This window comes from Zootoca vivipara, chromosome 3 (assembly GCF_965207765.1).
Source record: "Zootoca vivipara chromosome 3, rZooViv2.hap1.1, whole genome shotgun sequence".
Classification (NCBI taxonomy): Eukaryota; Metazoa; Chordata; class Lepidosauria; order Squamata; family Lacertidae; genus Zootoca; species Zootoca vivipara.
The window spans coordinates 63,103,672-63,123,230 of NC_142586.1; the positions used below are offsets into that span (position 1 = coordinate 63,103,672).

A 19,559-nucleotide genomic window follows, 5' to 3' on the forward strand; every position below is an offset into this window, starting at 1 on the left:
TGCAGCAACTGAAAAAGCCCATATCCTAGCTGCTACCTGCATTAGCTTTGGAGATGGGAGAACCCAGGGTGATCGCAGCATGAGGGCAGGTTCATGTGGCTATCAAGCCTATGACTTCACGTGAAAAGAATGGCTTCAAATATTTTATATCGAAAAGTACTACTTAAATACTTTGACCTCCGTTTTCGAAATAACTGCCATGCTAGAACACAAAGCACTACATATTCATAATACTGAAACACTACTGCTGCTTGGTGAATAAGGTCTCCAGAGCAAAGTGTGAGACAAGGCAAAATATTTATTTTCTTACCAGCACCATGTTACCCTTTATATATTGCCATTGGTTTTCTCCTGTGAATTCTCCTTGTGCCATTCATGTTTCCCAGCACCACCTAGCATTGATTCCCATTGAATGTTTATGGAATTCCTTACAGTGGAACCTCCGTTTACGAACACCGTGGACCTGGAAGTGTTTACATCCAGGTCCGCGGCATCAGATGCACAGACGCGATCTGCGCAGCTCGTGTATGTGCAGAAGTGCTCTATCGGTGCTTTGCACATGCACAGAAGCATGCCTTCAGCAAGCGAATGCCTCTGCGAGTGAACGCCTCGGCGGAATGGTTTGCGTTCGCAATCCGAGGTACCACTGTATTGCTAAAGTTACAGAATTAAGGTACTGTTAGTGAGTGGTTCCCTGGACTGGATGGATGGGAGATCGCCTGTTCTTGATGGGTTTACATACTCTGAAGGAGCAGGTATGTAGCTTGGGTGTTATTTTGGATCCTTTGCTGTCGCTTGAGGCTCAGGTGGCTCACTTTTACTTATCATAAGTGTAAGCAAACAACAGAAGAACAAGCTTACTCTATTTGAATATAAAAAATTGAAACTGTGGATCTATGTCAAACAGTTTTCACCCTGTTATCTGTAAATAGGTACCCATAACACTTCCCAACTAATACTATTGCATTAGTTGGGTGCATAGATGGAAGTAAGGCTAGTTTACATGCAAATACCTTGTGCAGAGACCAGAAGGGACAACTGCAAGAGGTAAAAAAATGAGCTGCAGTTTAAAAAACTAACTTTATTAAGGATATTGCTGTTAACTGTAATTACAAAAGTTAAAAATAGTACTCAGTGCCCTGTTGCACTACTTTTTAATTACTTCTGGAATTGTTTGAAGACTTAAGGCAGATATCTCAAGGTAGGAAGGCTTAGCATGATCCAAATTCGAATATCCATTTCTCATATTTTTCAATGTCCGCAGCAGAGACTGACTTTGAAACTTTCTTTAAAGCCATTTCAAAATCTTCCATTGTGGTTGGCATGTGCATTTCATCTCTAGAAAGATTTCGGATTTCTTCTGGTGTCAGGCCTTCAATACGCCTTCTCATAGCCATCAGTGAAGCATCCCTGTTGGTATCCAAGATTGGACTTAATGAGAATACACAATGCCACTGGTCCTAGGTAAATGGCTAATAGTAGCTGTAGATGAACACTGACATGCTTATAATATCAAAGAGACCGCTTGTAAAGTTTGACCTTCAGCACACAATTGGAAATACATATGAGGACTTCTACAACAGTGGATTAATAACAGTTCAGTAGATAACATAAATCTATTGCAGTAATTTGGAATCTGAGACCCAGCTCGAAACCCCAGCTTACAGACACTCCTTTTTATTGTTCTTTTCTCTTATCCTTTGTATATTCATAGAAACTGCTACACATTTTTGGTATCTCCCTTTAGCAAAATGTCACAAGAATCCAGGAAGTTGCCTTATATGGAGTCAGAGCATTGGTCCATCCAGCTCAGTATTGTCTACACTGACTGGCAGTGGCTCACTAGGATTTCAGGTAAGGGATATTCCCAACCTAGGAATTTATGCATTCAGAGCAGATGCTTTACCATTGAGCTACAGCTCTGTCAAATATCAAAACTGCCTTCAATGGGAAGACAGGAATATAGGTATTTCAAACAGTGACCCTGGCTGGGCTAATAGAACACAGAAGGGGTGTGGAGTCATTTTGGAGGGGCTGATATGGGCGTTACCCTCCTCTCTTTATTTTGCAAGGGCTGAGTGGATTCACCTACCAAAAAAGGCACAAGTAGTGCAGTTGAGACAGGTTAGGGGTTAGAGAAAAGATTTACTGAGGCAGGAAAAATAATAATGGAGAGGGAGCAGAGGGGAGCGGAAGAAATAAGAGAAGGTAACTTATGTGGATGAGGAAAAAGTGAATATGCCCAGAGAAAAAGGATAAAACAAAATGTAGAGTGGAGAGGAACAATACATGAGAGAAGTGTGCACCAAGAAGGAAAAAACTCATCATGTGGCAGAGAATGGGGACTGGGGGAAAAGGTATACAAACCTGTCATTCCCAAAGTTCAAGGAAAGCAGACAAATAAGTTGAATCTGTCTGCTTTCCTTGAACTAGAGGAGAATGAAGAGGGAGAAGAATAAAGACTGCCTGGCTGGGAAGTATACTGTATATATATATTTAATCAAAGCAGCAGTAAGCCAGTGGACAACAGTGGCAACATTAATGTATTTTCATAAACAAATTCTGGATTCCAATAGAAGCCCCAATTAAATGATTATTCATTCAAATTTATTCATTCAAATTCATTCAAAGTAGGTATGCTTAAAACAGGCCTTAATTATTTTAGAAGTGTTATAGTTTTAACGTACCTGCACACATTAGTAATGTCAGCCCCGGAATAGCCTTCCATATTTTGTGCTATATTGGCAAGGTCAACATCATCAGCAAGTTCCAACTCTTTCAGGCTTATTCTTAGAAGTTCTTCTCTACCTTTGGCTAAAGCGGAACATTTTTTAAAAAAGTAACAGTATAAATAGTTTGAACCACATAGTATAGTTACTAGCTTTCACAAAATGCTGAGGCTTTCAAAAATGGGTTCCTAAACATGCACTTAGTTCTGCTTTTTGCCACCCGAGAATCTTGTGTGCCAAAGTTTACAAGCAACAATCTACCAAGGAAGGGAAATGATTTTCACTGCAACCCAAACTGCCATCCTAATTCCAGTTCTGGAGGTTCAGGGGACTTCCCAGGGGAGAAGGGAACACTGGGAGGGAAGACTGGCAGCTGTGGAGCCTCTATTGCATTTCTGTCCCTTCCATAGAAGAAGGCACAAATCTGGGATTCTACTTCTTGGGGGAGTATTTTCCCCGGAGGCCACTTGGAAGCATAACCCCTATTTCCCAATACAGTCCTCCTATACCAAATTCAAGTTCAGAATTCAAAATTCAGGATAAATAAAAAGGTTGGTTTCCCCTAAAATGAAGTTGTTCTACCTGATGGTAAAGGAATATAAATTCTCTTCTCCAGCCGTCGTCGTAAGGCCTCATCAATATCCCATGGAAAATTAGTAGCAGCTAGTACCATAACCATTTTAGAAGGGTCATCATTTTCAGAAGCCCCTCCAACACCTAAATCAGAAGGAAAGAAGAAGTTATATGGGGAGGTCACAAAATTCTGGAAGCTATCCAAATTTAAAGCCAATGTGAATTTCAATCACCTGCATAAATGGCAACAGATTTGCACTTAACAATTTGAACAAAGTGTCTCTTGGCTATTGTAGCAGCTCCCCCTGCTGCTGCATTTAATTACTAAAAAAGAAAAACAGGAGCAGAACTACTGAGCTCTGTAAAGAGGGAAAACACTTTTCAGAAGTCTATCCACTGGTCTCCAAAATTAAGACTGTTCAATGATTCCACAACCATAGTAATTCAGACAGCGGCTACATCCACACGATACACATATAGCACAAAGCTACTACTTTAAACAGCCATACATAATTTCTGATCCAAAGCAGAAATATTAGTACAGTGTTGCTAGTATAATGTCACATCAAAGTTCCTACTTTGAGCTCCACATCTCTTTAACACAATGTGAACTGAGCTTATTTACCATCCATCTGCACGAGTAATTCTGCCTTCACCCTTCGGCTGGCTTCATGCTCCTCAGAAGTTCCTCTGCGACTACAGATAGAATCTATTTCATCTATAAATATTGTTGTTGGTGCATAGAATCGAGCCTGGAGAGACAAGATGAAGGAACATCAATTGAACTTAAATCACCAGAAGTACTGCTGGGCTATGCTTAACAACTTACTTCACAAAAAAACATGGCATATAACCTTGAAAGTCCATATAACTGGTTTCCCCCTCTCAAGTCAGCAACCAGCAAAGGATTTGGGGTGATCCGGGTGGTTCCCCCCTCCCCACAGGTTGCCGAACTGAGGGGGTGCATCATCATCATCACACATTTATATGGGCACCTACTCAATGTTTTTTTGGGGGAGGGGGACGATGCCAGATTTTGCCTTTGCTCAGGGCACCATGTTACCAAAGTCCACCCCTGAAGCAACAATCTTGGGTTCCCAGACATTGGACTTCAACTGCCATCATTCCTAGCCAGCACGGCCAAATGTTAAGCATTAATCCAACATCCAGTGACCCAACAAACTTTCAAATAACATTCTGGGCAGTGTGCAAGCGGGCTTCGGAGTGCTTCATTAAAAAAATAATAAAAATTGTCCAGTAGCACCTTAGAGACCAACTCTCGGTATAAGCTTTCGTGTGCATGCACACTTGTTCAGACACCGAAGATACGTATCTGAAGAAGTATACATGCACATGAAAGCTTATATCCAGAACAAACTTAGTTGGTTTCTAAGGTGCTACTGGACAATTTTTCATTTTTTTTTTACTGCGTCAGACCAACATGGCTACCTACCTGAATCTAGATTCATTAAAAAAGTAATAGAAGTTATACATTAACTTGAATGGTATGAAACCAAGGGAGGTGGTACTATGCAATTCACTGCTAAGTGGCAAAGCAACCTGTAAGACTTTAATGGAGAGGGGTAGTGTGGGAATGAGGCAGACACACACTTTGTGATGCAACTGCATCATGCTTGTCTGGTAAAGGATAATAGCCCATTGCAGTACTGTGTTAAAATATAATTATGACAGTACAAGGAATCTTGTCCACGATAGCCCAACGCTGGTCAGGCCTGCTCAACTAGCAGAAACCGACCAATGTGACATAACAACCATTACATACAAAGCATGCATGTCCTTGAGCTGCTGTACAACTAGAAGTCTGAAAAAGCTTAAATATAAATTTCAGACGAGTAGCCAGGTGTTTGAAACACCTGCATATTCTATAAACTATTATTCATCCAAAATATATATCAAAGAACCAACAGTGAACTCTAAAGTCACCATTTCAAATAGAAGTCGAACAAGTTTTTCAGATTCTCCTCTGTATTTTGAAGTAAGTGTTGATGATGATATGTTGAAAAAGGTTGTCTTGCATTCAGTAGCTACAGCTTTTGCAAGCAGCGTTTTTCCAGTGCCAGGAGGACCAACCATCAAAACACCCTATGTAAAAGAAAGTAAGTTTAAAAAAAAGTTCAGAAATTTCTTATTTGAGCTATCTAGAACACATTTTCCATTGGAAATTGCTTTAGAACTTCCTTTTCTCCAAATGTGCTTTAATATCATGTTTAAGAAAATGGTATACTAGCTTTGAGGATCAGAACAGCATGCATTCTTACATAACTTGTTTATTGCATTCAGTGGAATTGTGATATATTATATTTTGCTCTATTGCTAAAATGTGAGAAATTTTAGCCATACAATAATTGCTTTCAGATTTTAGGTAATACTAACTCATCATTTTCTCTTATTAAAATTGTACCCAATCAGGACATATGAAAACATTATTCAAAAGTAAATTGCATGATTTTACCTTCCAAGGCCTTCTAATCCCCTTAAAGAATTCTGGCATCCACATGGGTAAAACCACCGCTTCCTTGAGCAACTTTTTAGCTTCCACTAAGTCAGCTATATCATCCCTGTTTAAGAAAAGAAATTAATTACTGTTCTGTTTAAGAGTCCCTATCACAGTCGTACAGTAAGCTTGGGTTAGCTTCTAAAAGATGCATTCCTATCTGCAGCTGAAACCTTCTATGACTCTTTACAGAAGAATATCAAATAAATAGTTTCCCATTTGAATTCTGTCTGCTCCCAGGTGTCAGCATTCTGTTCCAAGTACATTTGCATGCTCTGTAATTCTGTTCCAGGAGAAAACTATCAATACATCAACACACTTGTTGTTTGTACAAAATGTTCTTTCACATGGAAGTCTATCATAAAGTTGTTTTTAATATAAAAAGTTCAGGTGTTTTTTCATTTAAACATTTCAGTAATATTTATCATCCCTTAAAGTAACCTGGTTTAAAATGCTCTCTGAATGCAGGCATCACATTCAGTTAAATTTTGACTTTTTAACACACCAAAATAGGATTTTATATATAAACCAAGGGTAAAATTGACTAGAGGTCAAGCTTTATACAGTAAATACATGTATTTGTTATACAAATTATGAATATTCAAAATGTCAAAAATCACAGAAAGTTAGGTATTCAGTGGGTGTCCCACTGCTGACAGAAGAAATATATTAGCAGACTGAGCAGGCTGGCTGTTTCCAGCAATTCTCCCTCCCTCTGCAGCCCCCCAAACCTCCTCCTCCTCTGGAGAGTTTCAAAATATAAATTCAATAACAAACAATCACTACCCTTACATTCTACGTTATGGAGAAACATTATTCTGTACAGTAAGTGCCAGCCCTTTCTTTGGGCACAAGTAGCCTAATTTTATTCAAGTTTACTCAGCAGGGCACATTCCCCAGGATTTAGTAAGAATGAAGTGTTTCAGTATGAAGGAATTTGCTTTTAAAGTACAGGTTCAGAATAAAATAAAAAAATTCCTTCAGTAGCACCTTAAAGACCAACTAGGTTTATATTTTGGTATGAGCTTTCGTGTGCATGCACACTTCTTCAGAATAGAAACAGAAATCAATCCATTGGTTGTATATGGCAAGTAAAGACCAAGGAAAGCAGGCAATTTGCTTCTCTAAGTCAGAAGAGAGTTCTTTTCTTCCCTTTCAGGCATTGGAACAGGTGCAAACACAGACTACACAAGCTGTAATTTTAAGATGCACAAACTCATTCTCCTACCCTCACTTAAAACTGGCTCATGTAATATTCTAAGAAAAATTCTGTTGAGACAAACTGGTCATCTTTTCCAGGGATTCTTGGTGCAAGTGTATACAGTGGTGCCTCGCTAGACGAATTTAATTCATTCCACGGGTCTTTTCTTATAACGAAAAATTCGTCTAGCGAATCCCATAGGAATGCATTGAATTTTTTTAAAAAATTTTTTTTGCCCATAGGAACGCATTAATTGAATTTCAATGCATTCCTATGGGAAACCTCCTAGCGAGCCTAGCGAGGCAACCTCCACTAGAAAACACCTTTCGTTAAGTGGCAATTTCATTAAACAGGGCATTCGTTAAGCGAGGCACCACTGTATGTTAAGCTCATTTTATAACATTCCTGCCTCATGTATACACAAAGGAGAAAAATGTTAATTCAGATAATTAGCAACTCTTAACTGTTGACTATCCCACATTGGGTCAGTAGTCATGTACACTTCAGCCACTAAAACTACATCCTGTTCACAGCAAATACAGGATGCCAACCAATTCTGTTAATGGCTACTCAGCTGGCTATGTGGCAACAGGATTGCTTCTAAGCAAGGAATTAGCAGCATTAGTTAAAGGGTATGATTATTATTCTTTCAGACCACTGATGTTGTGATATAGTATCTAGTTGTGTACACAGTAGGTATGATGTGGTGATATCCCCTCTATAGAAGCCTTGTGCTAGATTCAGCCAAACGATGCAAATATGGTGGCAGGTCACAGTGGACAATATGTAGCACTGAGCTAGGCCTGATACACGTAATTCCTTGAATTTAGTATCTTGCCGTAAAATGAATGAAAAAGTTTATTAATGGAAGACCTACAATCTGTTGTCAGATTAAATTTAATTTTTAACCAAGCATTAGCATTGCCCTCTTTAAAGGATTGAGCTTACACACATACTTCCCAAGTAAAAAAAATTACAGAGATTGGTTACACTTACCATCGAACATTGGGATTTTGCGAAATGATGTCTTTTTCCAAAGCTTCTACTAAGTCTTTGTCGTATCCAGTGCTATCAAATCTCTTTGGCTCCGATTCTGAAATGTCAGATGAGGGCTTATTCTGCATTACAAACACAGTTTGCATATCAAACCTACATTTGTTATTTTAAAATTGTCCACACATTGAATCACTATACCTGGCATAATGCCCGCTTAATTATAATAGAAGCAATGGTCCTGTAGGCAAAAGTGGGCATAGTCTACACAGCTTACATCCATACCAGAATAATGCAAATTCAAGATGGAAATATGGCACTGGGTGGAACTATTAAAATCGTCCCCAAGTGCAGGGTAGCTAATTCACATTTTAGACACTTACTTTTTCTTCTTTCATTTTATTCTGCGGCTCCTTCTTTTCCCGGCCACGGATTATTTTGCCTTTATCGTTAGAGCTTCGGGAGGAGGGACGGCTGGAGACTTTAGGCGCTGCACTCGCTCGATTATTTTGGCTCCTGTAATCACTGCAATGAGCAGACTGACGTTTCCTGGCTCCTGGTGAACTTCTGGTTAGTTAGAAAATGTAAAAGAGAAAACTGTAAACATGCAGAGATATTTATCATCAAAGCTAAACTAAAGCAGCTTTCAACATATGGAAAAGTGCATAAGCATTTTGTTTGGACCTATGAGGATCTGACTAGTTTACATTATGGGGCAACAGATCTTAGGAATCCTCCACCCCCCGACAAGGTCTGTGCTGAGGCTCCATGTGGGCTGCTAAGGTATATTTATGGGGGACAGCGCAGCATGCTCCCCCCCCCCGACTTAGGAACTGGAACCAGTGTGTGGGCCTTACAGACATTTAAATGTAATGTTTTGGGCTTCCCTGATCCACTTTACACTCTCGGTGTCTCTTACCTACGCTCGGCAGGTACAGGCAGGGACCAAACTTCTCCATCATGAGCCGGTAATTCTTGCTGTGCAGCTTTCAAAGGCGTGCTGTCTAATTTAAAGCTTTCTAGTGTTTTCATGATATCCTTCACGTGCTTTGCTTCTACACTTATCTCCTGCCTAACCTGATTGAAAACATGAAAAGTATAGCTTTAACAGGTAGAAACGTGTCCGTAGCTAAGCATATGTCACTTTAGAAAATTTCTAGGGCTCCATTAGATGTGCAAGAGATGTTTAACTTCAATTGTTTACTTTGATTTTCTTCAATTGTTTGTTTTGATGTTGTATCAGTCTTTTATTTTTATCTTTATTTTGGATGAAGGGGCCATTTGGAAGTTTTCAAGATAAATGTGTTACTTTAGAGGACCCGGTCCACCAAAGATTCCCAAATCCTGCACCAAAATAGGGAACAAATGCACCATTATATGCCTGACTTTTCTTTCAATGGATCTTGCATTCAAACTTTTTTACACTAAAATTCATTCCAGAGAATAAAACTTTGTACTGTTTGCAAAATTATGCTAATTAACTTGGAAGTTCATTTGCATGTACCATTCCATATTAAAGGTACAGTATTACTTGTCTGTGATAGCTACTCTTAAGGATCGCCCATATGCTTGGTGCCCTTTAAAGGGGTTATTCCAGAACAGACTTCTGTAATTTCATAGCAGGCGTGGTAATGCACCACAGAAGCCCTCACACCGGTGTTTACTGTAGGCCTTTCAAGGTTACTTGGGCTACTGCAAGATATTCCAGTACTAAATAAGCAAGTCATAATGATGAACTATTATTCTATTTATATCCCACTTTACATATTTATATTCCAGAGGCATATGTAGGATTTCCATGTGGCCTCCCATCCAAGCATTGATCTCAGCAAGGTTGCTGCATCATGTGCCTTTGGAACATACCTCTAGTACTGAGAGAGAATACAGCTCCCAGCACGGCAGGAGCAAATTCTCTGACGGGAAATTTCAGATGATCATTCACATGAAAGAACCATGATATGCCAGAAAGATCACATTTCGTGTGCATAAAGTTGTGTTTTTGAAAAACGAAGGGCTCAGATGTTCACATGACAGTGATTAATTAAGACAATTCAACAGAGCAGTAAATTTTAGATTAATCAACTAAAGCTGCAAATCCAAACGCCACATACCTAGGAGAAAACCCCATTGAATTCAATATAAGACTTGCTTTTGAGAAGACACCGGAATCAGATTTTAATCAGTACTGAGTTTATTTTTGGGCTTTTTATTATTAAAACAATAGGAAACTTAGAAATTAAAGGTGCCCTTTTCTCTAACAATTAGTAGCAGCTTTTCTTTAGTAAGTGTAAATTATGAATTCACCAAGAGGAGGTTTTAGAAATGTGCATGCTTATAAAATTTAATCGATCTGCTGTAAGCAAATTATTATCAAGCAATTTTTTTAAAAGCCAAGGACCTTATGAATTAAGTGTAAATAAGAACCCAATCAATGGAAAAAGATGACCCACCTGTTGCCATTTCTGCTGGAGGTATGTGTCTTTGACAGAAGAGAGGTATTTATTCATTTGGTCAAGTACTCCCTGGTAATAGACCATTGCAGAGTCATAATTTCCCAGCAAGGCATACTCACGGGCCAGCTTCACATTCTCACTTATCATGACAAGACTCATGGTCAACATAAGCTGGGGAGGGGAAAAAATGCAGCAATTGGAATATACAACAGCTGGACTATAAAGAAAACCTGTCAAATGTGTAAGCTGGAAATGTGTAAGAATGGAAAGATCATCATGATGTATTTCAATTTTTCATACATTATGTGAAATAGTCTTAGTACTACAGAACAGTTACATTTTGTCATAAAGCCAACTCTCTCAAAGACCTTTGAATCTATTATTACTCAATACATAGTTACAGCATGTTCAAACAGTTTCATCTCCAAAGAACTATACTTTTAATAATGATAGAAGATGCACATAGTCTGTAGATTTGTCATAATTTACATTAGATTGTTAATTGTGAATAACTATAACATAAACTGAAGACCCTGATGCTGGGAAAGATTGAGGGCACTAGGAGAAGGGGACGACAGAGGATGAGATGGTTGGACAGTGTTCTCGAAGCTACGAACATGAGTTTGACCAAACTGCGGGAGGCAGTGGAATACAGGAGTGCCTGGCGTGCTATGGTCCATGGGGTCACGAAGAGTCGGACACGACTAAATGACTAAACAACAACAACAACAAAACTGAAGAATTAAATTCTATGGTATATAGCAACCAGACGGATGGCTTCTCCTCCAGTCCCAGTTTCATTGCTTTGTATTATTCAAATTCAGAATCTGAAAGATTTCCCCTACCAGTGTTAAAGCACCTGACTTGCATACAGAAGTCCTAAATTTAATCCCTGGCATTTCACGGTATGGCTGGGAGACACACGTGCAATCTACACACACACATAAAAAACATTCTGAAAACGCTTTTTTTAAAAATAATAATAATAATGTATTTTTAAAAATACATTGAATTTTCCATAAGGTTCAACACTGCCATATAGTGTCACATCGTATATTGCACTTAAACGTTTTATTTGCAGCTGTATAGCTGAGTCCACAGAGTGCCCAAAGGCTTTTAAAAGCATATAAGTACATGAGAGAACTATGATGGGCAGAAGATGCTCCATTAAAGCCAAATACTCTAAGAAAAAATATGGTTTTTTTCTCAGAATACATTAAATATCCTGGACTGCCCATATGTATTACAGAAATGCGTTCAACAGGAGGAAGGCTGATGAAAGAAGACACACTGTAGCTGCCCAACCAAATTGTGATTTCTTAATTATTATTTAAAGTTCTCTCTTTATATCACTTCAGAAGTGCTGTGTGCCTGACAGTGCAATTCTATACAAGCCTATTCAGCAGCAAGTGCCATTGAGTTAGTTAGAATCTACTCCCAGCATTCCAAGAGTTCACCCTTAGAAAACCTAATGTATCTTAATGGCTCATTCATAAAAGATCATTGTTCTGGTGAGACTTAAATAAGCAGCCATAAATGTTACATTTCATGTTCTGCATTTTGTTCTAAGTAAATTAATCTGGTTATCCATGGAAGAGGGATTTAGGATAGAATTACACTTATAAACAAATGCAGGATCATTTCTGCAGCATTTTGTGTTTAGTGGCAATTTTACTCTTTTGATTTCTGCTTGTTTGTAGATAACACAAGATTAAAAATTCAGGGAATGACTGTCACTGAAGCTGGTAAAAGCTCTCTGCTTTATCCTTTTAAAACACATTTCACTACGTCAAGTGTTGCTATGAGATTTAGTATGCAATCCATTCAGAGCTACACGTTGAAACTAGTTATAGATAACATTTCTGGCTACAGAACTTATATTAATAGAAACTCAAAACACACTGACATAACTGGCAGTAAGTAGTGCAGGGCGGGGCAGCAAGTTTGCAGCTTCCCCTGCCGATAACACAGAGGCCCAAACTACTACATTGACCTGATAAACAGCTATTAGCTGTACATTCTACTGATCACCATGTAATTTTTATAATTTTATTTTATGATATTGGTATATAATTTTGATTTTTATGTTTTGATAGTTTTGTACACTGCTTTTAGATTTTTTTAAAAAAAATATTAAGCTGATTTTAAGTGTCTTAAGTTTTAAAAAAAGTTTAACAAAACAATTTCATTTAAGATACCAACCACACTTAAATTAATGCTAAAATACATTGCTTTGTTTAGTATGTGGCTCTTTAATGGGATTTACGTTGTGTACAGTGCTCTCTCATTTGAAATACTCTTCCTCTGGTTTTCTCCTTGCTTACCATTACTACAGTTTCATTCAGTATTATCTGCTTCCTTTCTTTTTTGACTGCCTACCAGTATTACTTTTCAGAGCACTCTTATCTCTCGTGCTTTACTGCAAAAACTGAACTGTAATATGCTTTTAAACTCTGGAATCCAAAAAAACCAAATCTCCTTTATGACTTGCCATTACTTGCTTAATTGTTCTCATCATCTTGCTAAACTTGTAATTTCAAACTAGTTTAGTCATCAGCTCATACTAGCAAACAGGTGTATCAGGTATGAGAACCATTCTTACCCATCCTAAACATCTATGCGAAAGCTTGCTGAAATCTTGGAAGCATGTTTTCTCACACAAGTTGTACACTAAAAACTTCAAAGCAGTTTCCAAGACTTGTAACTTTAACAACAGCACTAACAGAAGCTCAGCTTCCAAAGATCTCTGTGTGCGCGCACGCAAGTGCGTGTGTGCTCTGCTGCTAAATGAATCTCTCCAAAAACAATACTTGGGCCGGATCGGATGTGGGGACAAAGCGGGCAAGTGCCCCTGGATGGCACATTACGGGGGCTGCAAAATTACTGGGTTCAACACACACACATATCAACACTGAAAGGAGCGAAATGGGAGGGAGGAGCCTCTCACTTCACTCTGCCGGAGATCCCAACATTGGGTCTGGTCTGTTGGGCTGGCAGCAGAAGGCAAACAGCAGCCAGACAATCCAAGAGTGGCAGCAGCACCAACAACAGCGGAGCCCAGAACCTCCCCTGCCTTTTCTGTCTTGCCTAGGCTCACTGTTGCCTGGCAGCCCTTGTTCCAGGACGCAGCAGGTCCCAAGGCAGACAGATGGGCAGCCCTCCTTGTTTTCTTCTTCCTTCCACTTCACCACCACAGATGCAGCTGCACCCCCTCTGCCTCCTTGCCAGAAATACCCAGGGCAGCACCCACAGATGTGCTGTAATCAAATGCCTCCTTTTTTCTCCCACCCCTGATCCTCAGCTTTCTGTAAATGTCATCAGGGTACACACCCCGCCACAGGAGATGGATCCAGATAAGCGCCTCTGCCTCCTTTCCCTTCCAGTCACCTCCTGCTTCCTAGTACCCACTGCACCAAGCAGGGCAAGCACATGAACCCTGGGCAGAGCAAACCAGGAGGGTGGCCCCCTTGCAGGCAGTCCCCTATATACTGGCCCCCCCATTATGCTTTAGTTAGTAACCTGTGTGTGGGCAAATTGGGAACACTGACAGCTTCATAAATCCAAGAGGACAGAAGTGTATGTAACTTGATTTCCTGTGTTGGATGGTCCTGGCTACTAAACTATACACATTATTATTATTATTATTATTATTATTATTATTATTATTATTATTAAATTTTGCTTTTAATCACACTTTAAACTGACAACGCAGTATAAAGGAAACTGGTAACTCCTTTTCAAAGCTCCCTTTCCTTGACTTAACCCACCAACCTATATGAGGCCTTTTTAACACATTTGTCTTTAGCAGGGTGGATTTGATTTAAATCAAACTGATTTAAATCACGATTTAAATCACGATTTAAATCACTAGTCAGTAAGGCTTGATTTAAATCATAGTTTTCTACATAAAGACTAATTCATAGAATCATAGAATCATAGAGTTGGAAGAGACCACAAGGGCCATCCAGTCCAACCCCCTGCCAAGCAGAAAACACCATCAAAGCATTCTTGACATATGCCTGTCAAGCCTCTGCTTAAAGACCTCCAAAGAAGGAGACTCCACCAATTCTTGCTGGTATAACTTTAATATGCAAGTAGATGAAGATTTTTAGAATAACAACTTTTCATATTAGTTTTTTATCCCCAGTTTAATAGGTTAATCATTCATATTTGGACAACTTTACTGTTGTACTTAGGAAGGAGAAAAATAATCATTACCTTAATAATAACAATTTAAATAGATTTATTCAACTGAAACAATAACATTACAGCATATGTTATTTGCTTAAACAAACATCCATGCTTGTTAACTAATTTGGCTAAACAAAAACAAAATATATATATTTTAAGAAATTTAGACTGTCAGCCCAGCCTACACATGAAAAACTTAAATACTGTCCACTCCAAACAATCAGAAAAATATTGTTTCTGTTCTATTCACTGAACTTCTTGAAACTTAGCACTAAAGGGGTTGTTTCTGTATTCATAGGTTTGTAGAACAATAGGATTAAGGTCTTTTCTCTCAACTCTGTTCATGTTATAACATTTTTGCTGTGAAGAAGAGGCATGTGATCTCTGTTGAGTCAAATTCAGTTTTGAGAACTGCTAAAGTAAACCAAGCATCTGTGATATCATCTTGTAGGCAGAGAAACTGCCCAATAATCTTACAAAAACCTCTGGAAGAGCATGACATTGTGAATGGATTAATGGAATTTATTTACCCAAAAAATTAAACATATACAACCTTATTCTACATAATTAAAAAACTAATCTTTATTTCATGATGGAATAACCTTTGGATGGTAATATATTTTCCTCAAAAAGCATTTTATTTTAAAAAAATCAATTTAAATCAAAAAAATCGATTTAAATCAAAAAAATCCGATTTAAATCAAAAAAATCCGATTTTTTTGATTTTTTTAAAAAAAATCATTGATTTTTATCCACCCTGGTCTTTAGGGAGAATGGGTGGCAGTACAGACTTTTGCATCCTGTGTCAAAACTTGTAGATCCGGCACTGATCAATACTACATAAGGAGAGTGTTGCTTCTGAAATGACAATTCAGAATTCTGCCATCTGCTATAGTTTCACAGTTAATTTTGAAAAGTTATTTGTAAATGGATAACAGGGATAGACAAAAACATTGTTACCTTCATCCCCTCTGATACGCATGTTACTTTGTTCATTTTTTTACTCTAGAAAACCAGAGCATTATGGGCACAATCTACCCAAAGTCAAAGTCCCACCAATATTAATTTTGAGAGAACACTGAAATTAAGAGAAAATGCTTGTTGTCATATTACAGCTTGCTACAGTTTTGACCTGTTTGAAGATTGTTTATTATGCTCATGTACATAATAGAACCAGAACACTTTGTTGCCATTAATTGGTTACATATAATAACAAAAATAAAATATGGACTAAATAACAACATTTTGATTACAATGTTTCTAGCTTTTAGAGTCTGGGTGCCTTCACTTAGAAATGTATATGCCTCTTTGCATCTTTTAAAAAACACGTTAGTCCAGTAGTGGTTGTTGGGGCAGGGCCAACCTCCCCACTGCCTCTGCGGACCCTCTCAGTAATAAGCAATGACCCAAGTGCTGAAAGATAAAAAGTGAAGCTTCACCCTATTCTGCTTAGCACTACTGCCTTAACCACAACAGTTATACCCAGATCCTTTGGAAAAGTGAAGAGTGTGGATGTTCTCTCTTGGGTCTAAAAAACAAGGTGTCTAAAAACCAAGGTGACCGCTAGTTTAGGGGGACTTACACAAACCATCGCAAGCCTCAAGCTCAAACTCTTCCTTTCCACTTCCCATGTAACTGGGAAGATGACCTTCCACTGAACCAGGGATAACCAAAGAGGTGTCCCCTAGATATTGTTGGACTACACCTCCGCCATCATAACCAAATGTCAGGAGTGATGCAGCTGTAGCCCAACATCTGGAGGGCAAAAGATTGAAAACCCAGAAAATTCCAACATAGATGCAATAATTTTATCCAGACCAAATGCCCATTCTTGCAACCTTCAGGAGCAGACCCCGAGTAATCATTTTACATTAGCTCACTTGCAACAACAACAGTAATAATGCACAATCCTGATACTGAATTCTCCACTCCCAGGGTTTATTATCTACAGGACGACAACAAAACAATGAAATATTTATTCCTACAAACATCAGAATTGTTTCTAATATTTATATACCATCCTTATTATCAAATTTCAGGGCAGCTTATATTTCTTTAAGAAAACACAAAGCATTAATGTAACAATAACAGTGGAAAAATATTTCACTCAAAGCTAGGTGTTTAAAATGCTTGATAAAAGTGGTAGGTATTAAACAGATGCCAAAACACAAGGTTGGTACCTGCCATACTTCAGAAAGAGGGAATTTCAAGAGCTGGGCATTGCACCAGAGACAGATCTCCCCCTGGGTGCTTCACGATGCATGTGTGCAGGTGATGGAATGACTAGGAGGGCCTGATATTTTATTAACAGACAGGATGATATGAGAGAAGGTGCTCCCTCAAGTAACCAGGCCCCAAGTTGTTTAGGGTCTTATACGTCAATAGCACCTTGAACCTGCCCCAGTGTAACATGCTCAATGGTAGGCAGCACCATTCAGCAACCTAACCACTGAGTTTGCCACAGCTCCTAAAGCAGCATCAAGCACAACACATTGCAATAATCCAAACTGGAAGCTAATGGTGTATAGATTAGCCCTGTCCGGGAATGGCTATGGCTGGTGCACCAGTCAAAGCTACCGTAGTAAAAGGCACTCTTAGCCTCTGGGGCCACCCATGCCTCCAGTAGCAATGATGGTTCAAGGTGTAACCCAGACTACACACCTGATCTTTCAGGAATTCTGCAATGCAGTCATGCAGCAGCAGTGAAAATAGGCAACTTCCATGCTAAAGATCATTATGGTAGCAAAGGAATGGCTCTCTATTGTTCCTTAATGGCCCTGCTTTGCATAGACTAGCCCAGGAATTCCTCTGCATTTTGCATTTCTCCTTTCACATCTCAAATCATCAAAATACTACCTGTTATAATAATTTTAAGGTCATAGAGATATATATTCATAAATGTACCAATCAAGCACATACAAATATGTAAACAACATGTCTGAAACCCACAGAAAACTGCAACATCATAACAAAAGAATGGCCAGGCTCCCCAGGTAATCCAGTCAAGTGACCATTAACAGACAAGTGACCTGGCAGACATGATAAAAACAACCCACTCAGATTTCTGCTGTAGACTGCCTTTTCTGTGATGTAAGCAGTGGCGCATGCTCGGGCAGGGGGGGCAGAGAGCAGGCTGGGGTGGGGCTGGCACGTGTCCTGGGGGCGTGGCACGCTGCCCGTAGGGGCGTGGCGTCCAGCAAGGGCAGGGGGACAGCCGCGATGGCACCCCGTTGGGATCGCGCTGCCGGGGGCGGTGCGCTCCCCCTGCACTCCTCTTCCTTCACCAGTGTAGGTATGATGTATCTAGGGGTAATCTTGAGCTACATCTCTTCTGTGGTGTATGTATGATGTTTCTGGGGGTGGTCTTGTTCTCCAGGGTGGGCAACTTCAAATGTCTATATAAAGGCTTGCACACCTGTGCTCAAGGCCCCTCCCCCCCTCCTGTGTGTGTGTGGGAGCACCCTGCTGCAACAACTTTAATAAAGATGAGGCTTACTAGCTGCTTTGCTTCTCAATAATCTCTGGTTTGTCTATGTTATTTTCTCCTACCGATAGAGAACCTCTAAAAGGACTCTATATGGGCTCCTGGGTACCCCATAAGGGGAAAGGAGCAGTTTTTATTCTTATAACACTACCATTTATTAATTTCTAGGATTCGGGGGGGGGGACTCCCAAATCTATAACACTAGAACTAGAAGACAGAGAAAATTTTTCCTCCCTCTCTCTCATAACACTAGAACTTGGGAACATCCAATGAAGTTGAATACAGGAAGATTCAGGACAGGTAAAAAAAGGGCTTCTTCACACACAGCACATAGTTTAGCTATGGAGTTCACTCACAGGAGAGGTAGCATCGCCAACCTGGATAACTTTAAAAGTGGACTAGACTAATTCATGGTGAATAAAGCTTTCAATGGCTACTCGCTACAATGGCCAGGGGTTCGACTTCCACTTTCAAAGGCAGTATGTCTCTGAGCACCAATTGCTGGGAATCCCACTCCTATGGCACAGGGAAGGAAAAGCCCCCCCCCCCCAACCATACAAAAAGAGAGACTGACTTACTCCAAAAGCAGGTGTTGTTTACTCCGGAAAGCAGTCCAAGGAATGGCAGGACGAGTAGCCTGACAGTGACGTCTCCCGCATCACCTGAAATCCTAAGAGAACACATAACTGGGCAAAGGGCTCTCCAGTCACCCGCGGGATGCCTCACACGGGTGGCGGGGGGAAGGGAATGCAAAGAAGGTATTGAGCGCTCGCGGCTGGATCGGGAGCGCAAGAGGAGGAGGAGGAGGAGGCGAAACAGGATCTGGAGCCGCAGGAAACCGGGAGCTGGGGATGCGGGCGCCTCCCCTCCAGCCTCTTTTCGGGCCTCCTGGACGAGGAGAGGCTGAGCAGTAAAGCCAATTCAAAGCCCTCCCGCCAACGCCGCTCCGGGGGCGACATCCCACTCCGGATGCTATCGTGGGGGGGGGGTGTCAGAGAAGACGCCAAAGGAGGCGGGCGGAGAGGGAGGGGGCGCTCCGGGCTCAACGGACGGGGAAAGCGAGGCCGAGGCGAGGCTGGCGGAAGGGGGAAGCGGACGCTCACTCACCTCTTCGGCGCGCTCAGCTCCGTAACGGCGGCGGCGGCGGTGGCGCTAGGGCCCGACTCATCTCAGCGCCGCCTCCCGCCCACTCCGCGCGGAGGCACTGTCACTAGCGCGCAGGCGCCAGCTCTAGTCCCTCCCCACGGCGTCCTAACGTCCCTACGCCCCGCCCACCAGGCGTTTCTTTTTTCCCCTCGGTACTTTGAGTGGCGTGGGATTCCTTCCTCCTTCGTTCATTTCCTCCAATCAAAACTCGTGGCGTCACTGCTGGGCGGGCTCTTCTACCCGCTTTTTTTTTTAACTTTCTTTCCCCTTCTCC

At 40.4% G+C, this 19,559-nt stretch overlaps 1 protein-coding gene across 2 annotated transcripts; it reads right to left on the minus strand.

Moving 5' to 3' along the window:
• Positions 1-1,061: 1,061 nt before the first annotated feature.
• Positions 1,062-19,345, minus strand: KATNA1 (katanin catalytic subunit A1). Of its 2 annotated transcripts, XM_035108775.3 has the most exons (12): positions 19,247-19,345; positions 18,718-18,809; positions 10,462-10,635; positions 8,931-9,088; positions 8,395-8,578; positions 8,015-8,136; positions 5,776-5,881; positions 5,247-5,405; positions 3,928-4,054; positions 3,312-3,446; positions 2,688-2,814; positions 1,062-1,410 (listed from the first exon to the last, which is right to left on the minus strand). In XM_035108775.3, exons 3-12 carry the CDS (start codon positions 10,630-10,632, stop codon positions 1,212-1,214), a joined length of 1,488 nt encoding a protein of 495 aa, XP_034964666.2. In that variant the 5' UTR covers positions 10,633-10,635; positions 18,718-18,809; positions 19,247-19,345; the 3' UTR covers positions 1,062-1,211. The 2 variants fall into 2 exon arrangements, with proteins under 2 accessions (XP_034964666.2, XP_088522386.1); XM_088666260.1 differs by lacking the exons at positions 18,718-18,809; positions 19,247-19,345 and having other exon boundaries at positions 8,931-9,355; positions 10,462-10,560.
• Positions 19,346-19,559: the final 214 nt, after the last annotated feature.

What these genes read in the sequence shown, in the direction of transcription:
- KATNA1 (XM_035108775.3), bottom strand. Translation starts at nt 10,632, where the DNA reads ATGTTGACCATGAGTCTTGTCATGATAAGTGAGAATGTGAAGCTGGCC. An exon ending in ATAAAATGAAAGAAGAAAAA is followed by an intron (nt 8,137 to 8,394) that starts GTAAGTGTCTAA and finishes TTTGTAATGCAG; the next exon opens with AATAAGCCCTCATCTGACAT. An exon ending in TTCGACTTCTATTTGAAATG is followed by an intron (nt 4,055 to 5,246) that starts GTGACTTTAGAG and finishes TTGTCTCTCCAG; the next exon opens with GCTCGATTCTATGCACCAAC.